We start from the raw sequence: 16124 nt of genomic DNA, 5'->3' as shown, positions 1-16124 counted from the left end.
AAATCGCTGAATTACAAAAACAGAAATATAGAGCGCATTTCGCGGTGGGCGTGGTTAACTCTGTATGACATCATCTATCCGCACCGCCGCCATTTATATTCCCCCGCCATTTTATATCTTCCCAACCTAACGCAGATTAGATTACGAACATGACGGCTCAAATGGAAAACCAGCTCTGCAAGCTCTTTGTCGGGGGACTCAACGTCCAAACCACGGACGATGGGCTGCGGCAGCATTTCGAGCAGTACGGGAAGCTCACGGACTGCGTGGTGGTGCAGAACCAGCAGCTGAAGCGCTCTCGCTGCTTCGGTTTCGTGACCTACTCGAGTCCGGAGGAGGCGGACGCGGCCATGGGGGCCCGTCCCCATTTGCTGGACGGGAATAACGTCGAGATCAAGAGGGCCGTAGCGCGAGAAGATGCTGGCAGACCCGAAGCCCTCGCTAAGGTGAAGAAGATATTCATCGGTGGTCTTAAAGACGACATCGAGGAGGATCACCTCCGCGACTGCTTTTCCCAGTTCGGTGCGGTGGAGAAGGCCGAGGTGATCACAGACAAAGAGACCGGCAAAAAACGGGGCTTCGGCTTCGTGTATTTTGAGGATAACGATTCCGCCGACAAAGCTGTGGTGCTTAAATTTCACGTGATTAATGGACATAAAGTAGAAGTGAAGAAAGCCCTGACCAAGCAAGAGATGCAGGCTGCTGGTAGTCGCGGCGGTCGGGGAGGCAGAGGAGGCGGACGGGGGATGGGGAGACCTCAGAACGGCTACGGTGGGCGCGGCGGATACGGCAACTACAGCGGCGGCTACGGGGGCAACGATGGCTACGGCGGAGGCTATGGAGGCGGATACGGTGGTGGATATGGGGGAGGCTACGGAGACCAAATGGAGGGCTACGGCGGTGGTAACGGCTACAATGACTTTGGCAGCGGCTATGGCCAGCAATCCTCTGGCTATGGTCCAATGAAAGGTAATTACTCGGGCAGAAGCAACGCTCCTTACTCCCGAGGTGGTGGTGGCGGCGGTGGTTACGGCAGGGGGGGTTACGGAGGCTCGTATTAAAATTACGTGTTAGGTGCGATATTAAGAGCAGCTCCTTCCCCAGCCCACATCACAATTTTGACCACACGTTATATTCAGCAAAGTAGCCAGAGCGTGTCACCTTAACGTGGCTCGACATTGACTGAAACAATGACGCATCGATTCATTCAGGAGTTCACAACTTATCCAGCCTAGCAGATCATAGGTAGAGGGTTACCTATCAAACTTTACCTCTCACAGCTGTTACTACACATTCTCTTTTTTAAGGCACCCATCGTTTCCCTAAAGTTCTAGGGAGTTTTTTTCAACAGCACAAATAGGACTACTGCCGTGGATTTCTGCTTGTTATCAGACTGGCCAAAAATGGCCGGGGCATGCTGCTGCCTCCTTACGAAACTGTTTCTCTCACGTTTTTGTGCTTTGCAATTAAGTTAAGATTAGCATTTTTTGCTTGTTAGTGTAGGCATGTGTTTTTTCCTTTAGCATATGTATTGTATTTTATTGTCTTTTTGTTTCCCTTTGTTCAACGGCGTTATTTAAATCTGTTGATTAGAGCCAATCACGGTGAACCAGCGTAGAGGTCTGATATTTCATTGGTTGGTAGTGATCACGTGATGTATTAAATGACCACAGTCCAGCGGGGCTGCTGGTAGAGTCTGCAGCCAACCCGTGGAACATTAAAGGGATACTTCACCCAAAAGTGAAAATTCTGTCATTTACTCACCTTCCAGTTGTTCCAAATCTGTATGATGTCTTTGTTCTGATGAACACAGAGAAAGATATTTGGAAGAATGCTTATAACCAGACAGATTTTGTGTTCGACAGATTTAATTTTTCCTACTATGGGAGTCAATGGGGGGCAAAATCTGTTTGGTTATAAGCATTCTTCCAGATATCTTTCTCTGTGTTCATCAGAACAAAGACATTTATACAGATTTGGAACAACTCGAAGGTGAGTAAATGACAGAATTTTCTCTTTTTGATGAAGTATCGCTTTAAACTCGTATTTAATTAGGCTCCTAGTTTGTCGACCAGACATAAAAACCGCGCTGGATGGGATAAAGGCACATTTATATTCGTGTCGGTGAATACAAATAAAAGGAGTAGTTTTACCTTTTGGTGTTCAGTCTCGCATAAACTTAACATCCGTTGTAGTAACCTAATGTGACTCTCCAATAATTAGTGTCATTTGTCAAATAGTTCCGACTTCATTATGAAATATTGTATTTGGTGTTACAGTGAACCTTAAAGACAGGCTTGATTTGAGTTGTTTTTCTACAGTTAAAGTCCTTAAGGATGCATTTGTCTAATTGTATTACTGCTTCAACAATATAATACCTATGGAATATTGTTTATTTCAGAACCAACTGTATGTATTTCTATTAATAAAGGTGATTATTCCGTAGCCATTATGGTTTGACTAGTTGAGCTTTATTGGGTGGTTTGGACGTATACGAAGCCCGCTTAGTGATTCTGTATCGCCATCTAGGTAAGACTAAAACTGGAGGCAAGGATAGCGTATGCTGACCCTTTGCCTCTGCCAGGCATCGGCTTTAGTGCTCCATATTGACTATATTTGCATCAGACGTGTGGGGATGTTAAAATTTTCCCAACCATGCAAGATATGTTGTCTTTATTCTTAAAATATGTTTAGAGCTTTGTTCCAATACTTTTAGTGATCAAATAAGATGGATCTATACCTTAGCTGTGTCCACTACTACGTCATTGGATTCTCCAGGGGTACTCCAGAGATGTAGAAACCCAGCAGAAAATCCATAGGATAATCGCACCAGGTTTCCAGGTTTGTAGAAATACTTTATACACAAGACATTACATCAGGTGTGTCTTTAACATACTTCGGATCCACCTGGAACAGACGCAAACGAGGTATTTGTGAGTGGATAGTGTAAAAGCGTGCATGCAACTTTATTACAGCATTACCTAAATACAATCTTCTTGGTGTCAACTGGCGGTGACCATGTAAAATAGAGGAGAAGTGGAAACTGTGCTCTCTAGTCCAATGTGTGTGAAGTGGTGGTGATTGTGGTCTATGTAGTTATGTCTTAATCCAATATATTTTAGACAATTTTCAGTTTAAGGTCAAACCGGAGAATGGGGCTTATAGTTCCTGTTTACTTGATGCATTAGTTCCAGATATTAATCGCATCAAATGCAAAGGAGATCAGCATTTATTAAGCACAAGGTTTGTGACTTCAGTTATTTACTTTACATCTTATCAATCCCCCTCCCCTCCTCATCTCGGTGTTTTGCTCGTGTTTTGTCCTTTTTACATTTCTGGCACGCTAAGGACAATGGATGTGTGTAATTCATTGAGACTATGTAACGTCATTTGGTTTGGCCCTTTGGAACGCTATTAGTTTTAAAAAAAACGACACAGCTCCTACATAGACCGTCTTTCTTAAAGGCAATCACAAAAGTATAAATCTGATCGAGTTGTGTCATAGACTGGTTGTAGTTAGGCGTGCTTCAGGAAAACATCACTTGTTGACTTAACGCTAATTGCATCGGTCTTCTTTTTCCACAGAGGGTATGCAATGGAATAAAATCTTGCTTCTGAGTGTGGCTGCTTGAGAACCTCTGCTTCAGCTGAGAATCCAGTTGGCCAGAAAAGTGAAGCAGGGACTTCATCAGCATCTCCGGTGAGTGCTTTTTTTATTTTCACACAGGTAGAACCACCTAATGTCTACATACTTTAACACTTATGATATCTTGCAGATTTGAGATGGACTGCAAATGCTGTATTCCTGGGGACCTCTGAGAGGCCAGATGCTTTGGGTAAGATTTTGTAGTTTAAACCATGGCAATTACTTTAGTGGTTTCCCACTTTATAGTTTGATGTAACGCAGAACTAATTCCTTTCAATTTTTAAGGGAAACTACTTTTAATACTTTTTTTGTGGTAATTTTGGACTTAATTATACATTTAGGTTCAATCCTTTTGTAAGCCATAGACATTCAGTATACATTAGACATTTCGTATTTCTTTTTGTAGGTCTTGTCACTGACGCCCATTAAAACAACAGTTCTTTGCATCTTTAAATACAATTTCTGATCTGATCAGCACTGTCTTTACACAGCTGGTCCAAAAACGATGCCTTGGTGGTACCAGGTTGAGGATCAGCTCGCTGGAGATTAGCACGTGGAGTCTTGCAATTCAGTCAATGGAGTCATTTTACCTGTGCAAATGAATAAAATGTTTTAAATATGATGTAATAAATTCAATAATAAATGAAGTGTTTGGTGTCTTCTATTGTTTGAATGCATCAAGAAACAGTGTCTTATGTGGTTAGCCACGAATATATGAATGAAAATAATATTGCTCTTATTTTATAATCTTATTTTAAGATTCCGTAATTAACTAAATGAAAAGCGCAGTGACCATGTATAACCATTTATATGTAGCCGATAAGAGGAGCAGCATTATCTCGTAGTGCAGCGGTCTCGTGACCTTGCTGATTCTGCTGAAGCGCTTGTGTCACTGTTGCCAAGCAACGCGCTGATGATGGAGGACCGTTACGACGCTCTACGGCTGTGTGAAGTCAGTGAGTCCGGCGATGGCTGTGCGCTGCTAACCGGACAGAAACAACCTCAGCCTGCTCTACAAGACAGCGCTGACCACGAAACCAACTGATGTGAACGTTCAGCATTCGACTTTGAGCTTTAAAAAAACAGCAGACCTTAATAAACGAGATAGGGGAGTCTTAACAAAAACGACGAAAGATGATGTAGCAAGCTAACTTTAGCCATCTGCCTCGCGCGATACTTAAACATGGATTGTGACGGGTAAGTGTTTATTATAACTGAAAGGGGTGAATGTAACTCGTAACTAATATTTGTTTTTAAAGAGAAAATAACGAGAAATGGATAAAGCTAAAATCTGAAGCATTAAATTGCAAGGAGAGCGCATGTTGTTGTCTGTAGCAGCTACATCGCTAGCTGTCTGTTGTGTACTTGATTCATTTGTTCCCTTTTGGCAGATGTATCTGCGAAGACTTTTAAACTTAAAAACTTGTTTTAAGTAACAATCGCTGTAAATGAGTGAGATGTTGTCATACGAGGCTCTCAGATGACAAGACTTGAAAATCTCGCGTATAGCGTCTCGTGCGGTAACTTGACTGGACTGTTGGTAAACTGCTGGGCGCTATAAACTAACCATTATTAAAAATATGATCAAAAGTACAGGTGATTACTAACATCAACTAATTTTCCTTCAGTTTCTAATAATTAAACATGTTTTGTTCAATTTTGTGTTTTGATTTATGAACTAGGTGTGGAGTGCCTTGTCCTCCGCCGGGTTTGGATTCACACGAGGAGGATGTCAAAGAGCCAGGGATGCACTCCTTCGGTCACAGTCACATGAGGAAGGCCTTTTGCCTTATGAATGATTTGAGAAAGTCAGTGCATAATGTTTAAACTTACTTATCGAGCCCTTTTAATAGTCATTTGTGTTGCATGCTCATATCCACGTGATCTTTGCCTGTTGATTTTCTTTCATTCGTGGTCACAGCCGGAGGATGCTTTGTGACGTTCTGCTGGTGGCGGGTGAAGTGGAAGTACCAGCACACAGAGTGGTTTTAGCATCATGCAGTCCTTACTTCTGTGCTATGTTCACAGGTACTAGCATATCCCATATTACCCAGCAAGTCCAAACATTAAACATCAGACCGATCTACAGCCAGGAATAAACAAGCCTCCTACTCAAGTTTGTCCTTAGAAAGTGTTAGATTTGTTGAGTGTAGGTGTTCACAGTGTTTATGCAGATGCAGTGCAACCGTTCACATATTTGAGCTTATCAGAGAACACAAGCTTGTCCGCTGTTCCTGTGGGTAATGGTTCTCCTGTACTTGTTGTATGAAGGTGACATGAGTGAAAGCAAGGCTCACCACATCGAGATCAGGGACGTTGATGGACAGACGCTGCTGAAGCTGGTGGATTATATTTACACAGCAGAGATCGAAGTGTCTGAGGATAACGTTCAGGTAAGTCGAGACATTTACAGACGCTCTACTGTTACAAGCATGACCGACTGTATGTAATCTGCCCATACACTCTCTGTTCTTTCCTCTGATGTTCAGCTGTGCTTGCTGCTGTTGTGAGAGGCAGGGTATTTCCTCTTATTATTAGCACCGGAAAGCGGCAAAGAGTGGAGGAAGTCTTGTGCGATGTGCTGGATTGATACTCTTTGCCCTTTGTACTCTTTTGTGTTTTGTTGTCCCGCTGCATTCTATTGTGTGTGTAGGAGGAGCTTTTGTTTAAATGCAAAGAATACAGCAGTAGAGAATGACATGATCTGAAAGGCTTCATGCCACTTGTACTGGGATCAGTCTGAGGTCAGTAGAAAGCCTTGTGTTGAAGCCAAGTTAAGTGGCCTAGTTTTCATCTGGGCAGGGTGGACAGATGCTTCAGAGGGGCAGAGGCTGTTTATGGCTTTGTTGGTCCTTGGGGCTTTCAGCAATGTCATGCAATGCAACGGCTCACGTTCTGTGTTCCCATATGGCGTTTCGCCCATCTCTTGTTCAAAGAAAGTTCTCCTGTAATTGAATTTCACAGATGCTGCTTTCAAATTTAGTCAAGTCTGGGCCTTACCCCCCTTTACATGTGTTATTTATGTGCTGGGTTACAGAAATGTTTTAATTCCAAAAAAACATGACTACATTAATATCGGAACCTTCCGAAAGTGTTTATAGTATTTTAGTGTTTCCGTAATCTTGCTTACTATTAGTCATATGCAGCAGTGTTGGGCAAGTTACTCTGAAAAAGTAATTGATTACTAGTTACTAATTACACATTCAATAGTGTAATTAGATTACTGTACAAATTTCTCTCTCCAAAAAGTATTTAATTACTTATTACTAATTACTATCTATATCCTATATCAACCTTGATTAGTTAAGTGATTCAGGGTTAGACATGAAACAGCTCTTTTAATTCATTTAAAGTCCAGGTAACGAGAATTCTGAGAATTGTTTCTAAACACATTATAGATGTTAGAAATGTATTGCTGAAACACATTACAAAGACTCAGAAGTATGTAGTACTGAATTGTGGAGTTAAACCGTTAAACGTTTTTTCACCAATTCTCTGTTCAGGATTTTTTGGGCGGGGCAAAAAGGGGGATCGATGACGCAATGGAGCGTCCGAGCATGCATGGCCCCTCTCCTAAAACTAGAGCACCTAGCATCAGGTGTCTGCTCAATCACAAGCTCAGGGTTGTAAGCTCTCACGCACACGCTTTCAGGCTCTCTCACTCTGCCCAACTAAACAAATCTCACTTCAGGAGAATAAAGCGAACGGAAGGAGGATCACTGCGCTTGATCGTGACGTGCTTCAGTGAATGACGTTTAATTAACAAATTAAGAAACGAGTACGAGCAGTTAATTCACCCGGCTGGTTCGCTATCAGCAATCTCAGCATCTACCTTATCAGCTCAAGAGATAACCACTACAAATAGACAAAGCTGTCTTACCTGCATTTTCTCTACAGTCTTCAAGGATCCCTCCACCACCCCGGCTCCTCACCATGAGACTGTTTTTTCCCGCAGGACAACAGGGGAGCACTCTGGGTTCAGGCTAATACCGGGCCCGGAGCAGTCTCACCGGACAGGGGAAGAGTACTCCAAATTTGGAAGAAACTGCTGGGCTCGGAGCCCTCTCCCCGGACAGCACGCCAAATACGCATACCGTTTAACCTGCATTACTATCTGCATTGGCGAACTCGTGAATTATCTATTGATGAATATCACGTGTGTTTGAATTCAAATCCTCCTATAAAACGTATTCACATATAGCCTACTGGGCTGGGGACTCGACGTTGGTAGAGCGACGCAAGTGGGTGTGGCTTCAGCGCCAACAGCGGACACGCCCCCAGCATTTGAGAGCAGAGAGTCCTGCCTATTTTTTCAAGATTTTGATAACTTATTTTATTTTTTTATTGTTTTTTTTCGCCATTCAAATTTGGCTGGGTGGTTAATAACACACTTTTCTGTTGTGTGACAAACTCAGAACACATATTTTAATGTCACTTTACTCTGACTTTAAATAAATGATATAAAACTAAATAAAGTAGTATTATTAACTGACAAGTATTACAAATGATAGAATTATACATTAAAGTATGGATTTCAAAGTTAGACTTTGAATGTTGATGTAATTTCCGCTATTGCACACACATATCTTACACAAAGTATTAAGTTTTATTACATCAGAAGTAACTGTAATTAAATTACATAAAAAATGAGAGTAAACCCTTACTTTACTTTTCAAGGGAAAAGTAATTCAATTACAGTAACTAATTACTTAGTAACTAGTTACACCCAACACTGATTGCTAGCCATCGTAAATTCAGTCCACTGGCTGTCTGTTTACTTTTATGTAAAGTGTGAATGATTTTCTTTGTTTTGTTTTCTTAAAGGGGGCGTAAATACTGTTTCATGCATTCTGACTTCTTTACACTGTTAAACGTGCTGGATTCTCATGCTTAACATGGGCAAAGTGTTAAAAAATGAGTTGGACATATAACGTAGTATTTCTATGCCAAATACACTCCCTCAAATGGCTCTTCATTACGTAATAGCGGTCCTTATACCTTATATGGTATAGCTCCGTGTTAAGTGGTAAGAGCATGGCGCTAACAACACCAAGGTCGTGGGTTCGATACCAGGGGATTGCACATACTTAGAAACAAATGTATAGGATAATGCAATGTAAGTCGCTTTGGATAAAAGAGTCTGCTAAATGTAAATGTAATATGGGCAGTTTCCTAAGGAATAGAACATGCGCACACATCAACCAGAACGAGAGAAAGATAACGCCCATCAATGTGCTTCGTTCGGGTTACGGAATTTCAGCTGTGCATGTGTGTTTGTTTGTTCACGGGATGTGGGTGATGAATATTATATAACCGGTGAATATCACGCTGGATTTGCAAATAATTTGAAACTAATAGTGGTCCCAGCACTAACCACATGCGGTGAAACTGCATCAAACGTCTGTGTTTTGTTGGCAGTCGCCGCGTACGTGCATAATGTAAACAACACAAACTACTGTTTTTGGAAATAATCGTACAGCTGTCTCTGTCTTTCATAAATGTGATCAAACTAAAGACTCTTCAGAGATATGAAGTATGCAATACTAGTCTATAGGTACTCAAGATTAACATGTGATTGGCAGATTGCATGTGTTACCTCCGCTTTAATAAATTCTGCTGTGACCAGGTGTTGCTCCCTGCTGCCAGCCTGCTGCAGTTGATGGATGTTCGGCAGGTTTGCTGTGACTTCCTGCAAGCCCAACTCCATCCCACCAACTGCCTGGGCATCCGAGCGTTTGCTGATCTTCACGCCTGCATAGGATTGCTTAGTGTGGCTCACTCATATGCAGGTGAGTACTCGTTTTTTTCCAATGTACACTAAACTGAGGAGCAGAGGCAGCAGTGTGTATATTCCAAACATATGTTGAGACAGTTTTCTGTGTGTATATTTTTCGAGCAGAGCAGCACTTCACAGACGTCATGCTTGGCGAGGAGTTCATGGCCCTCTCATTGCAGCAGGTGTGCTGTCTCATCTCTAGTGACAAACTGACGGTGTCCACTGAGGAGAAGGTAACACCTGTCGTCTTTGGGGCTGAAAATGTTCAGCCAGTTGTTGTTTCTAACTTTAATTTTCAATGTCTTACAGTGTTACATCACTGAAGGCCTGTGCTTAGCTCACCCTCGCATGATTTGTAGACAGCAGACTGGTGGCAGGTTTTTAGATCTATGTGCTGGAGAAAGACCATCTGTCACTCACAGACTCGCACGTCATTAGCTGCTCTCTGCTTACGGTTGACTTGTGTTTCAAGTCTGTGCTTGCACGCCCACTGGATGGCAGCTGTCTTATGAGCAGTGATGTCGGCGAGGAAGATATTGTTGGCCTGATTTACTACTTTTACACTCCTAGGTTTTTGAGGCTATGGTCGCGTGGATAAAGCAAGATAAGGAGGCCCGTCTGGAGCACATGCCAAAGCTGATGGAACATGTTCGGCTGCCACTGCTGTCCAGAGACTACCTAGTTCAGGTGTGACCGTTCGCAGTTTGTTGCTCTGGATGCATTATTTGCAATCGTTTTCATGTTTTCTAAGATTTGAATGTTCATTTGAACAGATTGTGGAGGAGGAACCCTTAATTAAAAACAACAACACGTGTAAAGATTTTCTCATCGAGGCGATGAAGTATCATCTTTTACCTGCTGATCAAAGGCATCTTATAAAGACTGACAGAACCCGACCACGCACGCCCATCAGTTTGCCAAAGGTACCACATTGTATCTTACATCTCTCGAGACATCCATTTCACATACGTTTTATCAACCCTAGTGTGTGTCATCAATTCTTCAGGTGATGATGGTGGTAGGCGGTCAGGCTCCTAAAGCCATCCGCAGTGTGGAGTGCTATGACTTCCAGGAGGACCGCTGGTACCAGGTGGCAGACTTACCCTCCAGACGCTGTCGAGCAGGTTCTCAGCAATTCTGTGCCTTGTCCTTTGCTTTCTGCTCCAGTTGGTCTTACCTCTCGGCGTGAACGTGTGTCATTTAGGTGTGGTGTTTATGGCTGGTAAGGTGTATGCAGTTGGAGGGTTTAACGGCTCCTTGCGCGTGCGGACAGCGGACGTTTACGATGGGTTGAGGGATCAGTGGAGCTCTGTTCCCAGCATGCAGGAGCGGCGCAGCACTTTGGGTGCAGCTGTATTAGGGGACCTACTGTATGCTGTCGGGGGCTTTGACGGAAGTACAGGTAAATACCTCAATCAGCTCTGTTTTGCAGACTGTGCCCTGCAAATACTCGTTTGTCACCTGTTTCCGAGCAACACTTATTCATTATTACATAACGCATGGTTTGTCCCTTCAGGCCTGTTGTCAGTTGAGGCATATAGTCCCAAGACTAACGAGTGGACGTTTGTAGCTTCCATGAACACCAGACGCAGCAGTGTCGGGGTGGGCGTAGTGGATGGTAAGCTTTTTGAGTGGTGTGAAGTGTTTTATATGGCATGGTTTTGCAATAGGGAATAGAGCATAAAACCTTTCTGCTTTTTTATGCGTAAGTTTTACTGAAATTTTTATTTTACGTTGTGTCCAAATTAAAAACGTGCAGCTGTGATTATTGCTTTACAAGTGTGTGTTGCACAGGGAAGCTGTATGCTGTTGGAGGATATGATGGAGCGTCCCGTCAGTGTCTGAGTACTGTAGAGGAGTATAATCCAACCAGTAATAAGTGGAGCTATGTGGCGGACATGAGCACCAGACGCAGCGGAGCTGGTTAGACCCTTTCATTAGACTTTTGTAAAAACACACTTTTGATATTTATCTTGCCGGATTCATTTTGCAGTTCACAGATCCATTTACTCAAGGCCTGTGATGTGATATTGGTGTTTGTGTACAGGTGTCGGAGTGCTCAATGGACAGCTGTACGCTGCAGGTGGGCATGAAGGTCCTCTGGTGAGGAAGAGTGTGGAGGTCTATGACCCCTCTACTAACACCTGGAGGCAGGCGTGTGACATGAACATGTGCAGGAGGAACGCAGGTGAGTGTTTCTTCATTTGAGAGGCCAATTTTTCTTACCGTCAGAGAGATCAGGAGAGGACGCTTAAAGAAGTGTGTTTGTCTCAGGGGTGTGTGCCATAGATGGGTTGCTGTATGTCATCGGAGGAGACGATGGCTCATGCAACCTGTCTTCTGTGGAGTACTACGACCCTGCTGCTGATAAATGGAGCCTCATTCCAACCAACATGAGTAACGGCCGCAGCTACGCAGGTCTGCTTCACATGCTTGCATTCAAATTCAGTCCAGTTATACACAAATGACTTCGACATAAGATGATGTCATTTACATCTGTTGCAGGGGTGTCTGTTATTGACAAGCCTTTATGACTAAAAGTCCTGGGCAGTGGGTCCATGCACACCTGTCCAGGGATCAGCTGTGACAGACAGACAGTGATCTGAGGCAGAATCTGGATGAACCTTACAGTCTAATGGATCCTCGTGAAGCTGCTTGATCTTAAAGCTCAGAGCATTACACACGCACACAGATTCCTGATCTCTCCAAGTATCCAGAAAGTGCCATTTATCTCTGTTGTTTTTAAAAGAGAGGCCACCACACGGTCCCTCTGTACAACAAGACCTCGTTTAAAGTGACCCGCTTGGACTGAATCAGGCTGGGTAGAGCGTTTAAGAGATTGACTGAATGATCTACGCCCCGCGCAGACTGACTGGTGTGGAAATCCGAGTGGTAGTCTGTGTGCAGGTGAAGATTGTGCCAACAAAGACCCTCCCTCCCTGCTTGCTTTACTACTGACTTTACAATGCTCTTAGCAAATACACTTGCATTGGCAGTGCAGTTACTATCACAGACTCAAAATGACGTCTCAGCGTTTCCACAGTATAAATGCATATCGCACCCCTTTACCTAGATCAGGGTTCATACTCACAAAAATACAATACTCTGATTGTATTTCACTCACTTGTTTTTTGTTACAGGGTTACTTATTTTAGGTTTGTATGAAAAGTATTATGGAAACACAACCGCAAAGAAATGAATACTTGTTTGAAAATTGACTTAATAAGCAGCTTTTGTGCCATAATGTATGTTATCGTCAAAGATGTTTAAACGGGAAACATCATATAAATCTCACAGGGTAATGTGCCAAATGTAACATAATTATATATAGAGAATACTATAATATGTATATAAGCACTTGTCATGTGGCAGTTTTGGTGTGGAGTCGTCCATGTTGGACATACAGAGCCTTAATATCTTTCTTTTAAGACTTTCTCTTAATTCTACAACTCTGTCTGTACAGTATATGCATTTTCCTGAAATTGCACTGGCTAGGGAATCTATCTGCCAAACATAACAGAATCTTAGTAAAAATTGCACTGAACATCTTATACAGCAGAGCTGGTACTTTTGCAATGGCAGGTAAACAACCTGGCACAGGTTAATATTTTACAAGCACAATTCATTTGCAGCACACCGCTTTATTTATTTTATTGTGGCATAGGCTGATATACTGAATCATTTGAATCTATAACTGGAAATGTAAAGACTTTCAATAGTCCTAAACATGATCATTGTACATTTTTTAACAATATAAAGCTTTAACTTCGTTTGCAGTGGATCCTACCTGTTTACAAAACATTGCTCCATTATTCTGCCCATAAATTCTCCCACGGACCTTTAATTTGTCAATGGACAAACGGTATACTGATACAACACACTATGCAGAAAGACACAGCTTTGCAAGGTTTTAACATTACGAGGCAAGAATGTTCCCAGGAGCTTTTTTGGCATTAGGGCTGGTGTAACTGCTGCCACTATCTTTGATGTTTTTATAAATCATAATCATAACAGTAAAACTAATTATTATGACATTCAAATGTGGTGCGTCATCTATGAATTATGCACAAATGTGGTTTTATGGACATAACATATTGATGTATTTCTAAGGATATAATAATAAATTAATGAAAAGCTTTGTTATGAGGATTTGTTTTGTTTCTTTTGTTGAGATACTGTGAGATGCAATAAGCCGCCACTTGATGGCAGCAGTGACTCATATATGAAGACTTAAGTGAAAAGCGAAAGTAATTTTTTTGTGATTAAGTGCATTTTACATAAAATCATACCACTCAATGTAAAGAACATTTTTGTGGAAAACATTATACATGGTACATTTAATGTAATAAGTTAATTATCTTAATAAATGTCTTGATTTTAAATGAGTAAGACCATGCAGTGGCAGACTGGCTGTATGGAGCACCGGGAGTGCTCAATGTAAGCGAACTAAGCGGCTGCTTAGGGCCCCCGTGGCCACCAGGGGGCCCCCAAGACTGTTAAAAAACGATGTCATTTCATGTACTCTTGGACCATTTCTTGACATCGTTTTTTTATATATAATATTTCAATGGATATGGGTAATGAAACAAAATGCATTATTCAATGAAATAAAACCACAACGCAATATTATGTTAACGGGCTGCTGCAGCAGGATGCACAGCTAGAGTATTACTGATTGACGTAATTGAAGTTGATTGAAGAATTTCAACTCAATAATGTCACAAAAAAGGACATATCCTTCTGGTGCAGAGAAAAGAAAAAGGAAGAAAACCGAGGAAGAGAAAAAACACCAAGATAAAGGCAGGGTTCGAATTGAGGGGGGGGGCTGGGGCGGTCCCGGACCCCTCATAAGCCTTAAGGGACCTCTCAAAAGGTCTAAAATAATGAACTTGGGGGGTCCTTGGTTTTTCATTAATACTTGACAACTAAAAACACAAAATTATTTTTTTTGTCAAATTATCATGCTAAAACAAAACACTTTTGTCCATTATTTGTACAAATTTCATAAAACTAAATGTTATTTTTATCTGAAAAATCCATGCATGCTCAAGTGCGCCACACAGTGTTCAATGAAGACATGTACAGAGATGTCGCAGCAAGTCACTGGCTGCGTGCGGATCCTCTCAAATTGAAAGCGTTTATCTTAAAACTTTACAGTTAGCCTAGTATCATTTTGATATGCAAGTCTTTCTTTATGTCCGATGTTATCTCACATTGTCAAAACAGATGCGACACTGAGCCACTACAGGGACATACAGGTGGTGGAAAAATAGGAAAGGGAGTGAAAATAGTTTGCTCTCCCCAAAAGTGCGTTCCTTTGCAAAACTTTTGTGTTTCCGCAAGAATGTTTTTCTTTCCCTCAGAAAACTTTCGCATTCCCCAGAGATTATTTTGCTCTCCCTTCTGCAAACATGAGCTCCGACTTTGATGACATTCGTTTTTCTTATCCTGCATGTTCATATGGATTATTTTCATATACTTGATCTACATTATCAGGAGATGAATCACGGTTAAAACGCTCATACGCTTCTGCATGAGGTGACGTGTCCTCTCCCTCACTGGCTCCAATGATTTTTATTAATGTTCAAAAAGGAAACAGCACCGCATGACAATAATATAAAGAACAAGAATCAAAGGACAAGAAAAAAATAAAGAAAATAAGAGGACAGGAAAATCTCAATTAGAAAGAAAATGTTATCATACATTTTGAAAAACTTGTTATTCATATTGCTGTAAATAAATTTAAGAGATTTTACAATGAGTGAAATCTCAGCAAGAAAGACATCAAACCAGAAAGACAGCCAATAGCCTAGTGGGCAGTGCTCCGACATGTGGCGCGGTTGCGCATCGCGCGACCCGGGGTAGATTCCCGTCTCGTGGTCCTTTTCCGAACCCACCCACTTCGCTTCCTGTCCTCTCTAACAATAGCTGTACAATTAAAGTCAACAACAAATCTTAAAAAAAAATCTAGGCTACAATGCAAAATAAAAAAATTACAGCAAGATCGATAGCATGGTCACTGCAAAAAATGTCTTTTAATCTCTCCCTCATGTGGATCTCTTTTAATGGATTATCAACATGTTAAAGACATTTATGCGTGTAATGTGGTCAAATTATTAGAATGATCCAAACCATCATGTGATTGACTATATTGCAACTATATTCCAAGCTAAAGTTAGCTGGCTAGTTAATTAAGCAAGCAAGAAAGTATGTTTAATTAAACATCCGCAAATAGCTTTGCAATCTTAATTATTATAATACACAACATATTACTTAGCTGGTTTTAAAAATAACTTTCCTGGATTATATTTCTATAATAAAAATAAGATTCTGTTTCATAAACTATAGTGATAATAAAAAATAAGCTTCTGTTTTATAACTTTGGTACTGATAAGTTTAACATTACTTACAATAGCCTACCTTTGGGGTCTTTGCTATTATATTGCAGTATCATTATGCCTCAATGTTTTAGGTGTACAGCTTGCTGCGGTGCTGTGTTATATAGTTTATAGTTAAAATAACTGCTGTTTGTTGTTGTTGTTGAAATAGCTTTTTTAATGTTAATATAACATTCTGTTCATTCAACAACGGAGCTTTACCAAACTCAAACTGATCAAAAACTATTGGAGATCTTCCATGGCTCAAGAAAGACTGAGTGGACTTGCACTAATTAGAATTAAAGCGGCAGTCCGCAAGTTCTTT

The 16124-nt window shown here is 41.4% G+C and overlaps 2 protein-coding genes across 4 annotated transcripts; both read left to right on the top strand.

Annotated features, from left to right (window-relative positions):
• The first annotated feature begins 36 nt into the window (after positions 1-36).
• Positions 37-4293, top strand: hnrnpa0a (heterogeneous nuclear ribonucleoprotein A0a). 2 transcript variants are annotated; one of them, XM_057348809.1, is made up of 4 exons: positions 37-969; positions 3586-3700; positions 3777-3836; positions 4138-4293. In XM_057348809.1, the coding sequence occupies exons 1-2, from the start codon at positions 150-152 to the stop codon at positions 3630-3632; spliced, it is 867 nt and encodes a 288-aa protein (XP_057204792.1). In that variant the 5' UTR covers positions 37-149; the 3' UTR covers positions 3633-3700; positions 3777-3836; positions 4138-4293. The 2 variants fall into 2 exon arrangements, with proteins under 2 accessions (XP_057204792.1, XP_057204791.1); XM_057348808.1 differs by having other exon boundaries at positions 56-3700.
• A 193-nt stretch (positions 4294-4486) lies between these two features.
• On the top strand, positions 4487-13667 carry klhl3 (kelch-like family member 3). 2 transcript variants are annotated; one of them, XM_057348803.1, is made up of 15 exons: positions 4487-4843; positions 5329-5454; positions 5568-5674; positions 5918-6039; positions 9273-9435; positions 9546-9655; positions 9993-10109; positions 10196-10345; positions 10429-10546; positions 10627-10824; positions 10939-11040; positions 11217-11345; positions 11470-11610; positions 11697-11840; positions 11928-13664. In XM_057348803.1, exons 1-15 carry the CDS (start codon positions 4830-4832, stop codon positions 11954-11956), a joined length of 1770 nt encoding a protein of 589 aa, XP_057204786.1. In that variant the 5' UTR covers positions 4487-4829; the 3' UTR covers positions 11957-13664. The 2 variants fall into 2 exon arrangements, with proteins under 2 accessions (XP_057204786.1, XP_057204787.1); XM_057348804.1 differs by lacking the exons at positions 4487-4843; positions 5329-5454; positions 5568-5674 and having other exon boundaries at positions 5933-6039; positions 7602-9435; positions 11928-13667.
• The last annotated feature ends 2457 nt before the right edge of the window (positions 13668-16124 follow it).

The sequence above is a fragment of the Triplophysa rosa genome, linkage group LG13 (assembly GCF_024868665.1).
Source record: "Triplophysa rosa linkage group LG13, Trosa_1v2, whole genome shotgun sequence".
Taxonomy (NCBI): domain Eukaryota; kingdom Metazoa; phylum Chordata; class Actinopteri; order Cypriniformes; family Nemacheilidae; genus Triplophysa; species Triplophysa rosa.
This window is presented reverse-complemented; position numbering and strand designations above follow the sequence as displayed.